Source organism: Acomys russatus, chromosome 10 (genome assembly GCF_903995435.1).
Source record: "Acomys russatus chromosome 10, mAcoRus1.1, whole genome shotgun sequence".
In the NCBI taxonomy this organism is placed as follows: Eukaryota; Metazoa; Chordata; class Mammalia; order Rodentia; family Muridae; genus Acomys; species Acomys russatus.
The window spans coordinates 36,292,009-36,314,381 of record NC_067146.1 but is presented as its reverse complement, the minus strand read 5'-3'; the positions used below and the strand labels follow the sequence as shown (position 1 = coordinate 36,314,381).

At 44.6% G+C, this 22,373-nt stretch overlaps 1 protein-coding gene across 1 annotated transcript in view; it reads right to left on the bottom strand.

Moving 5' to 3' along the window:
- Positions 1 to 328: 328 nt before the first annotated feature.
- Positions 329 to 22,373, bottom strand: part of Cdk6 (cyclin dependent kinase 6) — a 188,943-nt gene continuing 166,898 nt past the window's right edge. Inside the window, exons 5-7 of the mRNA XM_051151995.1 lie at positions 6,177 to 6,227; positions 1,821 to 1,956; positions 329 to 541 (exon numbers count right to left, since the gene is read on the bottom strand). Coding sequence (XP_051007952.1) covers positions 395 to 541; positions 1,821 to 1,956; positions 6,177 to 6,227 — 334 coding nt within the window. The 3' untranslated portion in view covers positions 329 to 394. The remainder of the gene's footprint in view (positions 542 to 1,820; positions 1,957 to 6,176; positions 6,228 to 22,373) is intronic.

The following is a 22,373-nucleotide window of genomic DNA, read 5'->3' as shown; positions in this document are numbered from 1 at the left end:
ACAAGTACCAAGCAGGCCCAGCAGCTGCAGAGAGATTACATCATAACTCAGCTGGGCCTGGATCACCATCCTACACTGGCAGCATTCAAGGTTAGGAAATGAAATGGCAGCACAATAACTGGTCAGCAGCTTCTCTTCTTCTGGACGTTTTCCAGGTTCTTGAAACAGACAGACAGACAAACAAGTGAACGAACAGAAAGCTGCAATCACTCTTGCATTGATTTCTGAACAGCGAACTAGGTGGTTTCCTTGGTGAAGCAGGGCCCGTGCAGAAGCCGGCAGCTGGAAGGCTGGCAGCCAGCACTCTTCAACTGCGCTGCAAGGCTTGCTTAGGGGACGCGGCAGCCACCGGTGACATGTTCAGATGACTAGCTCACGGCATCCGTGGGGAACCTCAGGCTGTGTTCAGCTCCGAGGTGCCCTGGCTGGACGACAGGTGAGAATGCAGGCTGTCCTTGTATCTCTCCAGGTCTTGGAAGTACGGGTGACTGAGGGCGCCATAGGCGGATATTCTTTTAGCTGGATTAAATGTCAAGCATTTCTGCAATACAGAAAACATTTGATCTGAAATATTAAGGTCAATAATGTGCTTGTACTTAGACCTTTGGAGAAATCTTAGAAAGGGTAGTTAAAATTCTGTTAACAGTTCTGCTTCCAAAAGTCATCAGCCTAAGAATGAACTGAAAAAACAAACAAACAAACAAACAAACAAAAAAACAAAAAAAACCCACACTGAGCAATAAACAGTGCTTCTGCAAAAATAATTAATTTGATTACCAGATAACTGACTCAAAATTACCCCTTAGAACTACATGTTCAAGAGCTGAATACTTTGGTAGGCTGGGAGGAACAGTCTCACTTTTATTCAAGTTGCCGCTGACGATGTGACTGACCTAGGGTTTCAGGAATGTTTCTACCTGCTTCCAGGAGAGAAACATGCCACCGCGAACTACTGCCTTTCTGGCCTCGGCGGCAGAATGAGACACACAGAGAAAAGTGCAGGTTTTGACCCACAGTTTGAATCAGGCAGCGAAGGCTCTTAATTCAGGAGGAGGTTAGTAATAGGCTTAGTATTCCTAGGGCTCCGACTCCGAGAACAGTGCAGTGAGAAGGGCCGTATGTGTCCCCAAAGAAGGGTATTATACATGACATCAATAACGAGATGTTTGAATTTCAAACTGCAAAAGTGCGTACTTTAATTTATTTTTAAATACTTCAAGTATGGGCATGCGTGTGTCTGCGTGTGGGAGTGTGCATGTGAGTGCAGGTGCCTGTGGGGCTGAAAGAGTGATGCTGAAGCTGGAGAGACAGGCTGTTGGAGGCTGCTTGATACAGATGCTGAGAACTGAACTTGGGTCCATGGCAAAAGCAGTACATATTCTTAAGAACTGAGTCACCTCTCCGCCCCTAGAATCTTATTTTCAATGGGTATATATATATTTTTTATGTGCATGGCACACTAAATACTTCTTAAATAGATCACTAACTAGGAGTATTGATACTTGGTTCCTTTGGGGGAAAAACATTTGCAAAGATGTGACTAGCGCATGGATTCAGGTAGCGGGAGACATTAAACATGGAAGCGTATTTACTTTGCAAGAAGGTACGCCCAAGGGATCAGGAGTCTTCGTAAACCTGCAACCAAGTATGCATTCAAAACATGGTGCTGGGAGAAAGACACTCCAGAATCCAAAGCCACTAGCCGGAAACAAAATCCACAGCAAAAGTATAGCCTCCCACACACGGTGTGGTTGAGGCACCCGGTGCTGTCTGTCATATAGTCTCGATGGGCACATGCCAACTGCATCCCAGGAACTTACCAGAAGTAGGTCTTTGCCTAGTTCATCAATGTCTGTCACGAACTTCTCGATGGGTTGGGCAGATTTGGAATGAAAAGCCTGCCTGGGAAGGGCAACATCCCTAGGCCAGTCTTCTTCTCCTGGGAGTCCAATCACGCTACGGAAGAAGGAGAGTGGATGTAAGCATTGGCCGAACAGAACGGCTCCTGCAAGCAATGCTTTGGGGCAGGCGCTCCAGGAAAACCTCAACTAACGATGGAAAGGGTTTCTCATTTACCCTACCACCACAGGGTGGGCACGTGGCACAACCTCAGAGGACACTGAAAACTTCCGTAAGTAAGCCCAGTCCGTGGCAGCAGACACCAAATGGAAGGCGTTTGTGGGAATGGGCGTGTGTGGCCAGGGGTGCAGTGATGAGGCAGACCCTGCGGCGATTCTGAAGGACGCCCATGTGGATGTACAGTGTCTACCTCTAGGCTTGAACCTTTGCTTTGCGTTCTCATAAAACAGTTCTACGAAGATGTGCTTTCCCCACACTCACCCAGCACAGCTTATTAACACATTACTTTGGCCAAGTCGTTTAGTCAAAGAGTAATTTTCTAAATGGGACTCAAAAATAAGGTTAAAAATTACGTCGGCCCCGTTTTACGCAAGCACTGTGTAATGGTATTCCAAAGTGAGAAATGGTCAGTTAAAGGGCATCATTGAGGTTTCCCCCTGACAACCATTCTGGGATCAGAAATGTGGAGGGAGCAGCAAGTCGTACAAAGAGCATAGGCTTTGAAAACAGGCAGACGTGGCTTCACATTCAGCGCCTGCCCTTAATTGACAGGTAAGGACAAATTACATGACAACTATGAGCTTTGGTATCTTTATGTATGTGATGATGGTAATTTATAGTTATAGTGAGGGTTGGGGAGCAATTTACTGAAACTGTATACTACAGTGCCTGCCGCACAGTATATGTAGCCAATATCCATTTTTTTAGTTATTATTGGTAGGCTGGTGGCCCTATCTAATCTATAAATATGTAGTATTATTTATAGTTTATGTATAGGTGGTAAGCGTATTTGGACAGTGCACAGACTCTGAGTAACTCGGAACTAAAAAAAACAAGAACACAACTTAGTAAACAGTTATTCAGATATTGACCCAAACTGCTTTTAACCCTAGTTAGAAGTGGTGCTGGCCTAAACTAAGGTCCTGCTCTGTACTTTTTGAGGCACAGGCCTACAAGGTATGGTGGCAAACATCTTTCAGGAAGATAGGTGGTAAGATAGGTGTCACAGGGTCTACAGGGCTTTGTCACAGAGCTCCCCGGGAAGAGAAGATTCTCCATCATCAGTGTACATGTCCCTGGGTATAGAGGCATGACACTAACTGCCCCTACTGGGCATCTGCAGCAGAAGACGTTCACTTTGAGGAATATAAAGACAAGACTCATGGACACACTGGAATCAATGAGCAAAATCATGACTTGAGTAAGTAGCACACAAAGAGTTTAATAGCAAGGTCTATAACATGGGTGATGAAGGGGTAAAAATAATCACTATAACCACGAAAGGAAACATGAGGATGTGTTTGGGTAGAATGGGATATGGTAAAGGAGGAAAACAATACTTATTAAAGACAGTTTTAAACTTCTATCCCTGTATAGCCCTTTTATATTGGGACTTTTGTACATAGTCATCATCAGTTGCCTAGGAATGGATTGCAATGTGCTTAGAATTTAAATCATTTTATTGGCAACATTTTTTTGAGATAGCCTTTTACTGTGCATACTAGACTGACCTCGAACTCACAATCCTCTTGTCTCAGCCTCCTGTGTGTTATTATATTAGTAGTTTTGAACATACCTAAAGATTTGAAGTCTTATGAATACAGCAGTCAGAAGCCAAATGCTTTCAGAGAAACACTGTCTGTCTGTGTCCTATGGAAATACATACTAACTGCACATAAAGTGTGGATACACACACACACACACACACACACACACACACACACACACATATATATGCACACATGTATACATATATTTAAAAAAATTTAAAACTATTGTCTTCTCTGACTCCTGGAAAAATCTGTGAGACACACAGGTCAGGTCTATCATCTTAGTGAAGAGATGGGGAGACAGGATGAGGAAGGAGAACGCCTGCATGTTCCCCCCTCAGCCCTCCTTATTCCATATCCCGTTTTTTTTTTACTCCTATTTAACTATTATGTCACTCCTAGAAAATGCTCTAAATGTCGTGCCTAAAATCATTGCTCTGCCTCTAAAGCACTCGATGTTCTCTGAAAGTAGAAATGTGTCTACAGTTTACCTTATTAAGAGCATGAGCATAAGACTTTCCTTTAAAAAAAATTTAGTGTCATGTCCAATAAGGACTGTCATGGCCCTTAGTGAAAATAATGAAATCACGAGGGGTTCATTAGAAAAGGCTTGCATCATAATTCACTATTTGGACAGCTGAGTAGGAGCTGTAAAAGTTGACGTCTATACTGGAAAGACTGACAGAACACAGAATCTATAAATGGCTGTGGTGGATGGGGCCCAAAATATTTTTTTCAAGTAGTTTGAGAGTGACACTAGGGTGCAGCATTGTCCCTTTTCTGTTGAGAGAACCATCCAGAGCAAGGAAGCAAAGCCAGAAACCAAGCAGTATAATCTAAAAGCACCAAACCTACGAGGCTTTCCAGCTGCTTTTCTGCTAGCCACGTGAGAGTGCCGGGCCTCGGCCAGAAATCCGAACAGGCTTTCCCACGGGACAGGCCAAATGCAATGGCCTATTGCATTGACTTCATGGTCTAAGAGTACAGGCAGTGCTACAGGTCCACAGAATGTGCTGGAGGGGGCCAGGAATCGCATGAGGTATAAAGAAAGGAGAGCAGGCAATGGCCTCGGGGGCCCGGCAGGCAGATGTCCCCAAGACCGCTTTTCCTTTCAACAGGGGAATATGACAGCATTTGCTTTCCCAGGTCCCTCTGGAAGACCACATGCACACAGGACAGATTCTACAGTCTCAGGGAAAAATACGAAGCCAGCAGTGAATGACAGTAGCTTCACATGCACAGGCAGGGTAATAAAAGAGCTTGGTGGAGAATGCATCCATTTTACAGGGTCATCATCAGAAAGTGTGGTACTGGTGAATGCCCGGACCTGGGAAGTCCCCAGACAAGGCTAGACCAGACCAAACCAAATCAACAATAACAAAACAAACTAACCCCCAACTCCCACCCCGCAAAAAACAAAACAAAAAACCAAAAACAAACAAACAAACAAACAAAACCCAAAGCCAGTCAATGTTCTTTCAGCTTCAAAGCACCGGGAACAGCTTTTAGTCACCCAAAGAACCTCAGCTTTTGGGGGTGAATTCCAGGTTTAAAGCAATCACCCTTAAATAGATGATTCATAGAGGCACACTTTTTTGGGGGTGGGGGTAGGGGGAAGCAGGAGGCAGTCTTACCGATTTTAAATTCCATAAAAATCATTTGAGGTTGAGATTCATAAAAATGATGGTGGTGATTTTTAGCCAGGACCCCTATGGGCGGATTCTAGCTCACTTAGGGTGCGGCTCGGCAAAAGCACATAGCCAAAAAAGGATGCCACACAGCACGCCATGTGAGGAGGAAGGCCCCAGTTACATTCTAGCGACATGAAAGCATGCACATCCTCACATGCACAAACATGTAGGCACCAATGAGGTTTGCAACTCACCACAGAGCAATGCGATAAACCACTGGCAGCGAGTGAGTTGGAGAACAGACTGCATGGAGAAAGTCTCTCCCATTTCTCAGGTGAAAACATTAAAGGAAAATAAGGCTAAGCCAGCAGTTATGAGCTGGGGCATGTGACTTCCTTTCACAGTTACTCAGCCACCGGCTCAGAAGAGAACAGAAGTCTCATCCTCTATTTCGGTGTTCTGAGGGAAAACATGACTGGCTAGGATTTTATCCTTGGCTGGGGAATGCAATGCAAACCCAACAGACATGATCAAGGATTCTCAAAGGGAACAAGATGTCTATTTGGACAGCCCTGGGGTCCCTAGGCCTCCAACTGTCCCATCTCGTATGAGAGGTAAATTTGATGAGACCACAAGCACACAACACATATGAGCTACAGCACTGGTGCTCAGAGAGAGAAGCAGGGAAGATCCACCCAGGCAACAGGCTAGCATTCACAGCACAGCATGGAGGCTTGAGTCACAACCAGCCCTGTGCGAGACAGCTCTACTACCTTGTCCCCACTCACCACACACCTAGTGAGACTGTCTGCAGCAGCAGCAGCTTGGGGCAAGAAAAGATAAGAGAGAAACAAGAACATCAGAGGAAAGCCACTACAAATGTTTTGGGTGATGGGAGAGAATAATTATTACTTACTCCAAGATTTTTCCTAGTTGATCCACATCTGAACTGCCACGAAAAAGAGGCCTAAAAGAATAAAGATAACATCTCAAAACCAGGCATTTCCTGACGTTACATTCCAGTCATTCGTCATTGTCATTGTTCAGCAGAAAGCAAAATATTCTTTACTGGAGGGAGAAGTGTGACCATCCCTTTCCGGCCAAGGAAGGCTTTCCATGTATCTCACTGGCAATAAGGCCTCTCCTGTTCGCTGTGGTATCTGACTTTCATAACCATGTATCCTGTTTGTAGCCATTGCAACAAGAAAGCTACTACGGTTTGTCTACAGGCCCTGGTTTTAAGGCTCAGCCTAACTTTGCAATAGGGTGGCGCCCATCTTGGTCTGAGCATGTGGGAGTCCCGAGGCTGTCCTCAGAGTGCCTTGCGCACCCCACTTTCCAGGGACTTCCTGAGGAGCTTCTTTGCTACTTGTCCTGGATCCCGTGTTGAGCCCCTACTGGGTCTGTTTTCTTAATTATGCCCCTTCGCTTTCTCTAAGTAGTGTGGTTGCTTCCCGTCGCTCATGCAGAGGTAACTGTGTCCTCTTCTGCACTCCTCATCTACAGCAACCATTTCACTGGCAATGAAATAAACTCCCTCTGCGACACTTCTGGTGTTTCCCAAGTAGACAAAATGGGCTTCAGAGGGCGAGGCCATTCTAGGTTTCCTTATAAATCTTGTTCTAATACTTTTCCCTAATTGACTCACAGTTATTATTTTGTTTTTTTTTTTTGTTTACACCTATAGTATACAAATAAGTCTTTCTCAACTCCTTGTTCGGTGAATGACACAAACAGCTGGTTTTTTCCCCCCTTTCTCCTTTAATTTTTGTTTTATTTTTGAGTCAAAGTCTCACTAGAAAGCCCACTCTGGCCTGGACACTCAGGTAGCCTCAAACTCACCATCCTCCTGCCTTAGTGCTAAACTGTCTATTAATATTCATCTATTTATAAACTTATGATTATTATCAAGAACTGTATTCCTTAGGATATTAGATATCAAATTATATATGATATGCATGTGTTGCTGGCAACAAACCCAGGGCCACACACGTAAGAAGCGTGCACTCCATCACTGAGGCAGCTACCTTCTTTTTTTTTTTTTTTCTTCCCAGAGCTGAGGAGCGAACCCAGGGCCTTGTGCTTGCTAGGCAAGCGCTCTACCACTGAGCTAAATCCCCAACCCCGGCAGCTACCTTCTGAGCTCTTACACAAGTCTCAGAAAATAGAAAAGTAAAAAGTGAAGAAATGTAGTAAAACTTAAAACAACAACAGGTCAATAAAACGACGGACTCTTCGCAGAGAGCGCATGTCGTATCTAGCATGTCTCGCAATGCTCCTGAAACAGGATAACTCTAGGAGCAACGAGGTATCACTGCCATCATCACTGTGATTCATCAACAGATGCTACGCAACTTAACCAATACCTAAAGAACAGCGGACTTGAAGCTCAAGCCAAGTCCGCCTTACTCCCCAAAGCCTGAGCTGTGCATCTCACGATTATGCCGAAACACATTTATTTCCGTTACTCAGTTCTCTGCAGCTGAGCCACTGGGGAGAAGTGGTACAGGACTCTGGGAGGGGGTACTTCTGAGTCATGGCATGTCACATGATCACATGCTGTGATCACACTGCCCTCTGACCCTCTACTCACCTTCACGTTCCTGTTCTACCTTGGTCTCTGCACATGTACTCACAGGTGGGGGTTGTGGTTTGAATGTGGGTGCCAGGAGGTGGAGCTTCAGGTGGGGACTCTTTTTCATGAATGGGACTCGTGCTCTGAGACGTGGAAAGATGGGCCCTGGCTCTCCCGCCTTGTGTGTGGAGGCAGCAAGAAGCTGGCGTTTGGAAGCAGACAATCATCACGACATAGGGACCCACTGGCATCTTTACCTCAGTGCACAATAAATGTCTGTTGTTTGTAAATTACTACCCAGTATAAGGGGTTCATTTACAAATAGACTAGAAAAACAACCCTTTTGGATCCTTAAGGCCCTTCTCCATTCTTTTGTTCATACTTTTTATTATTTTTTATTACCTTTTATTATTATAAAGTGCCAAATACACATTTTTTCCCCCTGAGACAAGGTTCCTCTGTATAGCCTTGGCTGCCCTGGACTTCCTTTGTAGATTAAGCTGGCCTCAAATTCACAGAGATCCACCTGCCTCTGCTTCCCAAGTGCCAGGATTAAAGGCGTGTGCCACCGTGCCCAGCTTCCCCCCCCCCCCACCAAGAAAGACAGGGTTTTCCTGTGTAGCCTTGGCTGTCTGAATACAAATTTCTTAAGAGCAATACTTTTCTTTCTTTGCACCCAAATGCTTGATTATCTAAATGACATCACGAGGATTAGAAATACATGATCAACCTTCTATTATTAAGCACAGGTTCTAATGTTGAGATGGGAGGCCGAGGAGACTCCCCTAAGACATGTGGGCCAGCTTGCCTGTGTAGGCAGCAGCACACAACAGAGAGACCCAGTTGGAAGGCAAGGACCAACACTCAAGCTGCCCTCTGACCTCCGCATGTGCTCACACCCCTCCCCCAACAATGATCTTTCCTTCCTTCCTTCCCTCTCTTTCCCTCACACCCCCTCTCTCGTCCTCCTCTTTTTCTTCTTGCATGAATTCTTTCCCTTAGAGGTCTTTCCCTAGTTTGAACTCTCACATGAACTAGGGCTTTGTCATGTCACACTTTGAAGCCAACTTATTTGTCAATATCTGTATGTGTGTGGATAATGCCTGGAAATTGAGTATCACGAACAAAATCTATTTTGGGGCATTGGATCTTACAAATGTCAAGCATATTCTCTACCACCAAGGCGGACTACACCCCTAACTCACTTTTATGAATAATAATTTTAGCTTATTTCTAAGTTTTTCTGTTACAAAAGGGATCTCTCCACACTTTATAACAATTAATGTAAAGAGAAAAGTCTGTTTTTAAAACTACATTAATTTGTAATTTATTCCCTTTGGGTGTGTACACAAGGGTCACAGTGCATCCGTGGAGGTCAGAGGTCAGCTTGGAGTGGGCTCTGTCGTACACAAGGGTCACAGTGCATGTGTAGAGGTCAGAGGTCAGCTTGGAGTGGGCGCTGTCCTTCCATTATGCAAGTGCTAGAGACCAAACTAAGGTTGTCAAGTTTGGCAACAGCATCTCTACCCACTAAGCCACCTTTGATAGCCGTGGCAGCCTTTATGAAAGAAAGAAATTTTGTTTAAATAACTAAGCATTTTTTCCTACTATGAGGAGTGCATTGTAAAATCCAATGGCAATATGGTATTCTTTTTAAACTATAGCAAATCGGTTCTCTGTTCAATGTCCTCCACAGCACCGCCGTGCCAGAACATGCACACTTTCTGGCATTTATTGGCAAGGATTTTCCTCAAGCCACTCCTGGAATCTTCTCTACATGCCTTTCTTTTTGTTAATACATATATACACATATTTTTTGGTGGTGCTAGGAATTAAACTTAGGGTCTCCCAAGTGCTAGGCAAGCAATCTACCACTGTGCTATGTTCCTAGCTTAGAGTTTAAAGGATGTTTGGTGAGTGGAGAAAAGCCTCGTATGGACTGTTCTGGAAACACCCAACTCAAACATCTCTCCCCAAATGACTTTAGGAAAGTCCCTTGGCCTGTTTTATTCTTAGCTGACTCATTTGTGAATGGAGATAATAGCACCCATCATAGGGTCCACTAAATGCTATTTTATCATATATTAGAATGGCCAGCTTCAAAACAGATCTAGAAAGGGGGGGGGGGAGGGAAGGGACAGACAGACACAGAGGCACACACACAGTATCACAGTCTCTCTCTCTCTCTCACACATACATGGAGAGAGAGAGAGAGACAGAGAGAGAGACAGACAGACAGACACAGAGAGAGACAGAGAGAACATACATATACATACATACACACACACATACATACATACATACATACATACATACATACATACATAGTCGCATACACTCCTCTTGCTAATCTGGAAGATGAAGGGGTTCAGATGGTGCAAGAGCAGGAACAGAGAAGAGGCTGCGGGTGGTGGCACACACCTGGAACTCCAGCATTCCAGTGAGGCCAGCCTGGTCTTCACAGTGAGTTCCAGACCAGGCAAGGCTACATAAGTTAGACCTTGTGCCAAGAACTAAAAAACAACTAAGAGGTTGTTACCATATGGTGACCTCTATACAGTCATTACTGTCTTGAAGAACTTATAACTAAGCAAAGAAAGAAGGAATTTTTGTCAGGGGGCGGGGGGGGATTCTGATTTTTCTAAAGAGAGCTCATTAACTCAGAACCAGCAAAATCATGTCCCTTTTTGTATGTAGTTTTGCAAACACTTCAATCTCCACATATTAAGGTTGTTATGAGCGGGTTCTTCGGGGTTAAATTACAAAAGGGCCAAGTTTCAGATTAACGTCGTCTTAAACAAACACCTAAAAAGAACATACAAATATGTAACCTCAGTGAACAGTGGGGTGTTTCCTAGTACAAGACTGCACACTGACATGTCTGCTACAGAAAGGAAGTGACTCATGCCTAGTGGAAGATGAAAGATTGAACTTATAAATGCTTTCCTTGTCCTAAAAAGGCTTGGAAGCCAGGGGTCACCCTATAGAACACCTCTGGAACCTGTATGTGAACCGTGGCCATACTACAGCTGCTGCTTTTCTCGACCGGTAGGATTTTTCCATGCCCACGAAGCGACCTTTTCAAAAATACTACCTTGCTATTTTTTATTTTTACTTGCTCTACATTCCCTTCTACAGCTGTTATCTAAGAAAGTTAACCTATCACTCTACAATCACCAGCTACACAAATCAACACAAAAGTCAATTAATTGATTTGCTTAATAAACACTAAATTACACACTTAGCACATAAGGCTTTAACTGGCAGGCAGATACAAAAGCCTGTGCTATGAAATACACCATATTTAAACTTAGAGAACATTATGTATGCTCTTTATACATAAAGCATTTAGAGGGACTGGAGACAGGGCTCAGGGGTATGTGCTGCTTTTGAGAAGGACCATGGGACCTACATCAGGTGGCTCACAAATTCCTGTAAACTCTAGTTCTAGGGGACCTGATGCTCTCATTAGGCCTCTGTGGTTTCCTGCACATACATGGTGCCCATATAGACACACGCACATAGATACTCATCAACAAAACTCAATTAAAAAAATAAAAGTTCAGAATCCACATAATAGTTATTAGAATTGTACTGGGAATTTATAGCTAGCACACATTTGTTAAATTGTAAACATGCATTTATGAACACACATATTTACCACGAGGATCTTTGCTCTCATTGGAAGGAAGTGAATGCGTGGTTACTTGGGGATGACTAGCTCGTGTTACGATCAAGCTCCATGCTTAGTGCAATCATTTAATATTTACTAATGTACTAACTATGTGGCAGTGGCCTGGTCAGCCCTCTTGCGCAGAAGGCAATTACTTTACAGGAGGAAAGAACTTCGGGAGTGGGCAGGATGCTCTCTGTGGTGTCAACGGGCAGTGAAATAGGTGTGGCTTAGAGAGATGCATTGGGCCAGGCTTTGCCGAGTTAGTTAGAGGGGATAAAATTAGGCCAAGAGGTACAACTGGCTGGTCAGTGCACAGAGAGATGACAAGAGCCTGACGGGGTAAGGATGAGGCAAGTGCCAAGAGATGGAGACACTTGATGCAAGACGGGCTGAAGAAAGATGGAACCTGCGCTGGGAGAACAAGCAAGGTTTTACTTTTATAATGTTTTCTAAGCTATGAAAAACAACAGTGTGTGTGTGTGTGTGTGTGTGTGTGTTTGCAATGAGTACATGATGCCTGTGAGGGTCAGGAGAAGGCATGGTATCCTCTGGTGCTGGAGTTACAGTTGGTTGTGGGCCACCCAGCGTGGGAGCTGAGCCCAGGGTCCCTTGCCAGTGCAGTTCACGCTCTTAACCACCGAGCCATTGCTCTAGCCACGAATGGAACACATTTTAGACATAACTTTTATAATTAAAATGCACAAGACAGTTTATGAAAATCGAGGAGTTAGTTTGTGAAAAACAAGAAGTTAGGCATACTTAGGCACACACCCTATAGGACCGGAAACACAAGTCTGTACAAAGACTTGAACACATCTGTGTAGACACAGAGCTATAGAACCATAACCTAGAGCTGTGCGTATGTAGAGCTGGGGTTCACTGGGTGACTATCTGATAGGTACAATATCTATGTCCCTGAAAAGTCCCTATGCTTAAATCCTACCTTCAAAGTGATGGTCAAAAAGTCAGGCCTTTGCTCGTGAACTGGACCATGAATGGGGCAAGCGAGCATCCTGAGAGAAGACCTTCAGGGACCCTCACCATGTTTCCTTGACGGTGGTGGCCCAGAAGGAAAAGGCCCTCACTCGACAAGACAAGGGATCTCCTGGCTGTGCATTTTGTACTTCTTGACTCCTGAGAAATCAATTCTGTTGCTACTGTAGCTGCGGCTCCCTAAGGCTGACAATGAATGGGCACCGAGTATCTTTCTGGGTGAGAAAATGTTCTGAAATACAATGTGGTGATGATGGAAGACTCAGTGGTGAACCTACTGAGATGGTACAGTTTTTCTGCTTTGCACTCTGTCCGCACGCTCTGCCTTAGCACTAGCTTTTCTGCGTCTACAGCGTTTAATACACAGTCCCGTCTCTCCACAGATGAATTCAGTGGACACATACTGCACGGCAGCTGCTCCATCCCTTTAAAACCTCCCCTTCTCTTCCATCAACTTCACTTCCTTGTTTCAAACTCTGCCATCCTGGTTTTTCAAGTCCACCCAATTCAAGTGTGCACATGTGTATTTGCATAAGTATGTAAACACTAATGGAAACATACAGAGAAACCAAACTGGATTTTTCAGTCAACTTAGGCTTTCGTCAGCCTGCATGAGGCACTAGATGGCATCTGCCTGGAAACAAAGAGTATTTAAAAACTGGAGCCTCATTCACAACTACTATCCTAATTCAGAATTTTTGCCAAAACCATGAGAGAAACTGTAGGAAGGCATGCAGGATGGAACTGTGCCTCGGTGCTGACCTCACACAGGCATGCAGGCAGGATGGGACGCTCGGAAGACAAGGGGAGAGAAAGTCGCAAGAGAAAAAAGTACAGCAAAGGCGCAATAAAGACTAAACGATTAGAGAAGGGGTTGGAGGAGATGTATTTGTGGGAAAGCAGTCCAGAAAGAAAGAAAGCTCCCTAATAAAAAGACAGGACTGGGGCAGAGATGGGAAAATGCTCCCCTAGGGAGGTGAGGCGTGTACCAGCATCTCTACTTAGGGGCTCTGTGCGTTTGATAATCGCCATAAAAATAAACCGCTGAATGAAATTTGCTTTTGGCATCAGATGTGAATAACTTAGTGTTCTGCAAAGGGGTCACATTTACTAGAGCATGAGCGATACGGTGATGGGGGGCGGAGGATGAAAATGAACAAGGCAAACACAAGGAAAAGGGGTATCCCACTATTTGTAATTCGAAGCTGAGAATCAAAATTAAACCAGAGATCACTCCCAGTGCTCTTAACCTCTGAGCCATCTCTCCAGCCCATGGCTTTTCTTACGAGACGCAAAACCCTAAAATTAGTACATCTACCATGCCAACCACCCGTTTACATGAACAGAAAGACTAAGAAAATCGTTAAGAGAAGAAGTCACTGGCCATGATTCTGATGCACAGCAACAGAGAACTGAACTTAACCGAGCATATGCCACTGACTGCAGCTGGATATACACGAGAGAAAACCTTCACAGGGCTGACTTCAGAGGAATACACAAGCCCATCCACCTAATGAAGACACGCCAATCTAGAAAAAGACAGAGCTTCGGAAACCACCTCTGGGTCTGGAGAGGCTCGGTGTGGCTTGCTGCCAAGCCTGGCGATCCAAAAACCCAAGGTCGATCCCTGGGTCCTTCGTGGTAGAAGGAAGAGAGCCGCCTCCCAAAAGCTGTCCTCTGACCTACATACGCATAGCACGGGAACGTGCGCGTGCGCACACGCTAACCAGATGAACGTAACAAGCCACTTCTTTTTCCTAATCGTTGACACAGTAATTTTTGTTTGCTTGTTTTTGTTTTTGCCACAGTGTGTTTTAGGCATTCAGCTACAGGTGTGATCACTACTGTACTTACATTTTCTTTCTCTCTCTTTCTCTATCATCACCACCATCATCACCATCATCACTTTGAAAAAACTCCAATATGAATAGCTGTAGCTATCAAGAAGTGACATTTCCCCCCCCAGAGTTGAAGCTTTAAAAATTGTGAAAATAACCATTAAAAACTTCTGAAATCAAAGAGTCTGTTAGTTGGCATGGCTGGCTTATTATTATATTATCGTAAAGTATACTTTATGAGTCAGGAGAGAGAGCTCAGTGACAAAGGCACTTGCCACTGAGCCCAACAACTGAGACCCATATGGTGCGAGAAGTGGTCTTCTACTCTCCACTTGTGTGCTAGCACAAGCGCACATACACACACCTACAAAACAAAACAAAACCAACCCAAAAACTAATAGGTTGGCTTTTAAAAGCTTTGCTCAGAAAGAAACAAGCATCAGAGTACCACAAATGGCCCACAAGTTGCAGCAAACAGCATCCAGCATTTGCTATAAATATGCTATAAATATAAGACTGGATTCTCATTTCCCCTCTTAAGCTTAGAACCTGCTTAGTATAAAAATGTGGACCCTGGCCCTTGAGAATCAGGAATGTTGTCTATTTGCCTCCGAGAACTGCAAAATTAGTACTGTCCAATCAACAAAGCAGCCCACGTCCTATCAGATCAAACTGTACTGACCCAAGAGCCAGCTTAAGTTTCCTTGTCTTTCTTTTTTTACTTTTTAAAAATTTTAAGTGCATTGGTGTTTTGCATACTTGCACATCTGTGTGAGAGTGTACGAGTCCCTGGGACTGGAGTCACAGGCAGCTGTGAGCTGCCATGTAAGTGCCGGGAATTGAACCTGTGTCCTCTTTAAGAGCAGCAGCCAGTGCTCTGCACTGCTGAGCCAACTTGTTTACTTGGACTGCACTGTAGTCTGAGTGTTACCTCCACCCTGGCGAGGTAGTATCCCCCTTGAAGACTAGAGACAAGAAGGTGGTGATGCTGAATGTGACTCCAGCCGCTGGGAAGACAGGGACCAAGGACACATCCTCAGAGCTCTGGGCTGCTCCCTCAGAATCTGTATTGTAGGGTAAGGACCGTATTTTCCTTCTCCTTTCCAAGGGTGAAGACAGCTGGGCTCCTGTGTGAGCACAGTAAGTATTTGCTCTCTCTGGCTCATTCTGGATGGGGGCCCAATACTGTGTGGTAACTCAACAACCCAGCACAGGAAACAAAGCCCACAGCATTCCTCAGAAATTTCAGACTATCTGGATGGAACAGGCCTATTTGAATGTTTTTTTCCCCCTTCAGTAATAGCTGAAGAATGTAGCTGTTCATGGGTGGACACACTGGGTATGTGACAGATGCAAATTCAGATATGAACAAAACACAACTCCACGATCCAGACTCTCTGGTACCGTGCTTGCACAGATCTTAGCTGAGCAGGGGTCAAACAAAGGAACGCTGGTGTTTGACAACTGTGATGACTCAGCACAGGATGTTCATAGCGTTCGGATGTGCTTGTTGAAATAACGCCGGAGAACAAAGCCAGACCCTCCACTCCGCGCCCCTCCCCCCAATCCCTGTGGGCCAGTGAGGTTTTCATTTTAGGAAATGGAAGTGTCAAATGTGGACAAACTGTCCTGAGGTATTTATAGAATAATGTGTCATTTTCTTAAACTGCCTTTGAACCAAAGAATATGTGGACGGGAGAGGGATCTGAATTTCTTCCACTCTTTGGTGTCATCTGAACAGAACTGTGTTTATAAACCCAGTTAGCCCTGTTGTACTTACTGCCTCTCTGCCTTGTGTTTTGACACAGGGGCTTTCACTCAAGGCGCTAACCCAGAAAGCCCCAGGAATCCCCCTGTCTCCACTTCCCCAGCATTAGTATTACAGGCATGTGCTGCCATGTCCAGTTTTTTAAAAAATGATTTATTTATTTTATTTATTGCATATGAGTGCTTTATCTGCAGAAGAGGGTATCAGATTACATTATAGATGGTGTGAGCCACCATGTGGTTGCTGGGAATTGAACTCAGGACCTTTGGATGAGCAGGTGGTGCTCTTAACCACTGAGCCATCTCTCCAGCCCCCATGTCCAGTTTTTTACGTGGGTGCTGAGGTTCCAGAATTGAGCGCTCATGTTTTGCTACGCAAACACTTTACTGACTGAGCAAGCTCCTTACCCCAAAGTCCTAAATTTTACAAAAGTATCATTTTGTGTGGGGGAGTTTATGTGTATCAGCCTGTGCCCAGGAAGCCGGAGGAGGACAGTGGATGCCCGGGGGATTGCAGCTGTAAGCATCTGCAGGGTGCCAGGTTTGCTCCTGGGTGCTGGGATCCTACCTCTGACTGGTCGAAGCAACTCTCCAGCCCTTCGATTTCTATTTACTGAACTACATCAAGTTTTGGCCTTTGACTTTCTAATATTTTAGAAGTCCATTTCCATTTTTAGGCTCTGAAATATTTCCTCAGATTCCTTCATCCTCCTCATTGTCTCACTTTTCTAGCTGATTCTTGAAGCGGCTGTCATTTGTTTGGCAAGGATTAGTGAGAATCTTAATTTGATTACTATTTTTCTTCTCACAAGTTGACTGTTTACTTTGCTTCATTTGATGAACGAGCCCCCTTTTACCTGGAAAGATCTGTGACCTATGGTAACTTATACCTGGGCTTTCTAGTCTGGCCCACTAATGCCTGCTTCTCCTTTAGAGCCACACTGCCTCATGATCATAACCGCATCCTACATCAGTCTGTGCTTGGTAGCAGAAATCTCCTTTTATGCTCGCCGCTCCACGCCCACCCCCCACCCCGCCCCAAGATTTGGCTATTTTCACCAGTTTAACTCTTCCAAATACCCTTTAGCAAATGCTACTGGAATTCTGAATCGGAGCTTTAAAAAAAAAAATCTATAAGTGGGTTTGCAAATATTTCATGTCCTTGCAACATTCAATTTCATTTAGGAAAATGGCATACATTTTTCATATTCAAATAATCTTTATATTTATGTAAATTTTGATATAACTGAACCAAGTTCCATTGTTTTCTTGATGTAGTTGCACACATGCACTTACACTCACCTCTACTTTGCACATTTTTAATGCGAGGAACAAGATGGCACAATTAGCAACACCACAGAAACTTAACTGTTGTTCTGTCTAGATCTACCTGACTGCCTGAACCCTAGGTAGTTTCATACTTGAGAAGTGGGGAAAAAAGAGGGACCCTTGAGGGACTAAGAAGAGTCTGTTTTATATTCGTAGCAAGGAGACTCTGAGCTTCCCAGGAAGGCTCTAAAGGTTAAAAAGCATGCGCCGAGGTAGTAAAACAGAACTAATGTTCGAATTAGTGCTCAGGACAATGACTCACGGCGCTGGCTCATCCTTGGGAAATCACCTACTAAGCGGAATTTAGCAGTTAAGGTGTTATTTTTGGTGCATGATTTATTGCTACCCACCCACCCCCTGGGGACTAAGTCTAGCTTTTAAAAAACACATGGAATGGGTAACCTTGGCCAGCCAGCTTTGCCAGGTGGAAGTGCTGTTTCTAGAGGGCCAGGACAAGACTGTGTCCGCTACAGAGACTTCAGGAGGACAGAAGCGCTGAGTCATATGTAATGGAAGGCGGGGTAAGCCAAGAGGCGGAAGGCCAGGCTCCTGACGCTGGCCCTGTAACTGATTAATGAACCACAGAGGGCAAGGGGCCACTTAACCTCTGCTCATCTGTAAAAACCTGGTGTCTCAGCTTCTGGCCATGCGGCAGCACAGGCCAGAGTAATATAAGAAATTAATAAACCACGTGAACAAAGCAGTTAGCACTGCCAGGAGGAGGGGGTGGGTAGGCAGAAAAGCCTTGCCTGGTCAAAGCGACATGGCCGAGCAGGTGGCCAATGTGATAAATACTCACTCACCCCCAAAATGTCTCATTTTTGTTAGTCCTACATCAGCCTCTCCTTTCCCCCCATTTTCCTGGCTTCATTATGACTAATTTTGCAAGGAAGACTTAATACTGTTGTTTTGTTCCTTTCTCTGGACCAAATCTCTCTAGATTTAATTTGCCCATGGTGCTCTACTGTGTGTGATGTTTCCAAAGATCAGGAAACTTTTTTTTTTTTTATTAATTTATTCTTGTTACATCTCAATGTTTATCCCATCCCTTGTATCCTCCCATTCCCCCCCTCCCCCATTTTCCCATTATTCCCCTCCCTTATGACTGTTCCTGAGGGGGATTACGTCCCCCTATATATTCTCATAGGGTATCAAGTCTCTTCTTGGAAGATCAGGAAACTTTAAGGCTGCTACAATCTGGAAAATGACCCTCAGAGGAGCAGGCATGCCTTCCTGTTCTGTGCCCAAAGCAGTAAGGTGTACCAGCTGCCAAGTGCTCTGTCCCAACTCTTCTTCAACGTGATCTTCTCCTTATGTTGATGGACATACTGAGGCCCTGAGAGATTAAATCACCAACTGAGGGCTGGAGAGATGGCTCAGAGGTTAAGAGCACTGGCTGTTTTCCCAAAGGTCCTGAGTTCAATTCCCAGCAACCACATGGTGGCTCACAACCATCTATAATGAGATCTGGTGCCCTCTTCTGGGCACCAGGCACACATGCAGGCAGAACAGTGTTTAAATAATAAATAAATCTTTTTTAAAAACCCTGACTAACTGAAGGTCTGACATTATGCTCACTTTTCTTGTCTTTTCAGAAAATAGTCACTGAGTGTTGAATGTTGTTTTGAATGCTGGTGATATAGCTATACATGAAATACAGTCATTTCTGAACATATTAATGATATTTGGTTAGCAGATGTGAAATGTTTTATTCATGTTTGTTTATCGGTGGTACTCCCAACACTGACACTGAGCCTAGATAACCTGTCTTAGAGAAATGGGATGAAAACCATGAGTTACAAATTATGGATGGGGGGGGGAGGGAGGGAGGAAGGGAGGGAGGGAGGGAGGGAGGAAGGGAGGAAGTGATGGGGGAGGTGGGGGGGGGCGGAACAGGCTCAGCAGTTACAGTGTTTGCTGCATCATCATGAAAATATGAGCTGAGAGCTTCAGCACCTACTTAAACATAGGGTGGTGTGGCAGCCCATGAGTTCCCAGAGGGTGGAGACAGAGAAGCCACAGGGCCAGTGGGGTCATGGACCTTAGAAAACAATTTGCTACGGCCACTTTGCTAGGCCAGCATGAGTCAGTCCTCCCTACACTCTGACCCTTATCCTTATATCCACAGGTGAAGGTAGCTACCTTCACAGCACAAGGAGACCATCACAGAAAAACCATGACTGGACCCAGTGCAGAGACAGATCAATGGGTCATGGCGAACCAGCACCAATGCACACATCGTCTACACTGCAGCTCCCGAATCTATGGCTCAGGGAACATGGGAGAAGAGGGGCTGAAACAGTCTCTCCTAGAAAGCGGTATATAAACAAGACCAGAGTAGAAGTACCAATAGTCACATTAACGTGGAAGGGGGAGAGTTTCGCAGGATCCTACCCCTGCCCCAGGCAAAGAACAGCTGGCAACTAATGGCTTCTGGGAGGACGAGAATTAGCCTCTCCCTGGCAAAAACTCCCTTATTGGCTGTCCAATGAAGAGTGGTCAGCCTTGGAACCATAAACACACAAACAACAAAAATGGACTCAGCAGGTTGTATGTATAATATATGCACAGATACATACAAACACATGCACACACACACATATATGTGATTATTATAATAAAAGAAAAAGGCTAGCAACTGGAGAATAGGGCATATGGGAGAGGCTGGAGGGAGAAAAACAGGGAAAGTGATAGAATTCTATTTCAATTTAAAACGTATCTTTAAAAAGTGCTGTAACCTAAAAAGACACAGAGAACACCATCACCAAGTTATCACTTACCAAATACCAAGCATTTGCTACAGGAACAGCTGCCTTACAGGCATTATACCAATTACTTCTCTAAAACACCCTACTGGGTAAATGTGACTCCTACTTTAATGACAGGAACTGACACTGGAAGAGGTTAAGTTAAAAAAAGAAAGAAAGAAAAAAAAAATCACATACCAGAATGTACAACCTTATGTGATGAACAGCCAAGTGTATTATCCAGTGGTGTATATATACAGGTTGGTTGTGTATTTTGAGAAAATACATAAAAGGTAAGACTCCAGGTAAGTTTTCTTTTTTTTTTGAGACAGAGTTTCAGGTATCCTAGGCTGGCCCCAGACTTTCTAGGTAGTAGGTAGCTGAGGATGACTCTGAACTCCTGATCCTCTTGCCTCTACCTAAGCACTAGGATGACAGGAAGTGACTATGGTGTCCGTCTTGCCTGAAGAGAAGTTGAAACATTTAGAAGCTTGCACTGTGTCCCTTCGCCTCAGCTAATTAATTAGAACCCTCTAAAAAGTGCTTTAACAGGCTACAGATAATGTTCTAACCTATGACAACAGACACTGTATACATTGCTCATTGACATGCACTTTAGATCGCATTGCTTTTATGTGTTAAAAGTTTCAAAGATATCTCAGTGGCGAAGCGTGTGGTGCATGCCATTAGATGCTCTTCTTTACTAATCCACAAAAATGTAGCAAAAGCAACCATTTAGCTATCTTTGGTCATGGCATCAATACTATCTTTTCAAGTAAATGCTTGACTGTGAAAGGTGAGCCTGGCACCTAGACGCAGCCAAGACCTCTCAGGGAGGCCAACGCTGAGCACCCCTGCTAAATGACAGCACCACATGGTGGCCAGGTCCCACAACTGAACAAAATTTCCTAGTCTCCTGTCTTCCAGACCCCTTATTTGAGGTGAACCTTCTGGTACCTTTAACTACTCATTTGGGAGTTCTGTCAACATCCAGACTGAAGGATGCTTCAGAGCAGATGTGGTGTCGGTTTCACTGAGCCTGTTTTGGCCAGCGGTAGGACAACACCCAGGCTGGGCGGGGACCTTGTCCTGCTCTGCCCAGGACTAGCTGTGATCTGCGAGCTTCATGCTCACTTTGAAGGTCAACTCTCTTTAATCGATTCAAGGGCTCTGTGACTGCCTCAAAGTAACCTCACTTACACACACTACATTGTAACAGCTGTGTCCACAGATTAAATATGGGTTTCCTTACTTGGACTTGAAATGTCTTTTGACGTTGAGTTAGCCAGCCACTGGTGCCAACAGTTTGCAGTAATGCTGCACTCTGGTTTCTAGGCAGAGCCACCATATTTCACTGAAGTCAGGATGCCACTGAGTAATAGCAACTCAAGCCCTGATTTTAGAAATAATGAGATGGGGGAAACAGGGAACATCTTACAAACACTGAGATGAGGTCGGAGGGCTGGTGAGAACGCTACGCTCTTGTTGGGGGTGGGTGGAATGCTTTGGGAGTCCTGTTCAAACTGTCCTTGCGGTTATGCTGGACCTTAGAGCTCACTCATCTTACAGATCCAGGCAACTCTCCAGTACTCGGAATGCAGATCACTCCTTCTGTTCCTGAAGCTCTTGGTCCTTTGGGCACACCGTCCTGAGAGAAGCCCGTCTGGAGCCCACTAAGTTACAACATGTGTTTCTTCCTAATTTCTAAAAGGGGCAATATTATTGAGTACTTATTCTGGAAGAGTCACCACAAAGGATGATGACCAGGTAAATCTGGCTTCTGGGTAACTTATGAGTGGGCCCCCAGAGCCTTCCGTGTTTTAGTGGTCTTAGGGGCAATGTAAAAAAACTGACAACCGTTCCAAGGGCCTGTCCTCTGATTCCCTCAAGAGCAACTTTCTTGCTCACAGTATAGTGGACAACATGGTGTACTGCTTAAAGCTTTTCTCACTTGAAGAATGGGAGCCCAAGGCAGCACCACATTAGCCTCATGCCTCATGATCACATTAAACTGTCTAGGCTCAGACGCGTTGTTCAGTTTCTTTTGCCTTCCACTTGTCTGTAATTTTTTTGTTGTTGTTGTTGTTGTCTTGGTCTTATGGGCTGTGACAGTTACTGGTTTCTTTCTTTTATCAACGGTTTCCTTTACCACAGACTCTATTCCTCCCGCTGGAAGCCTGGTATGATT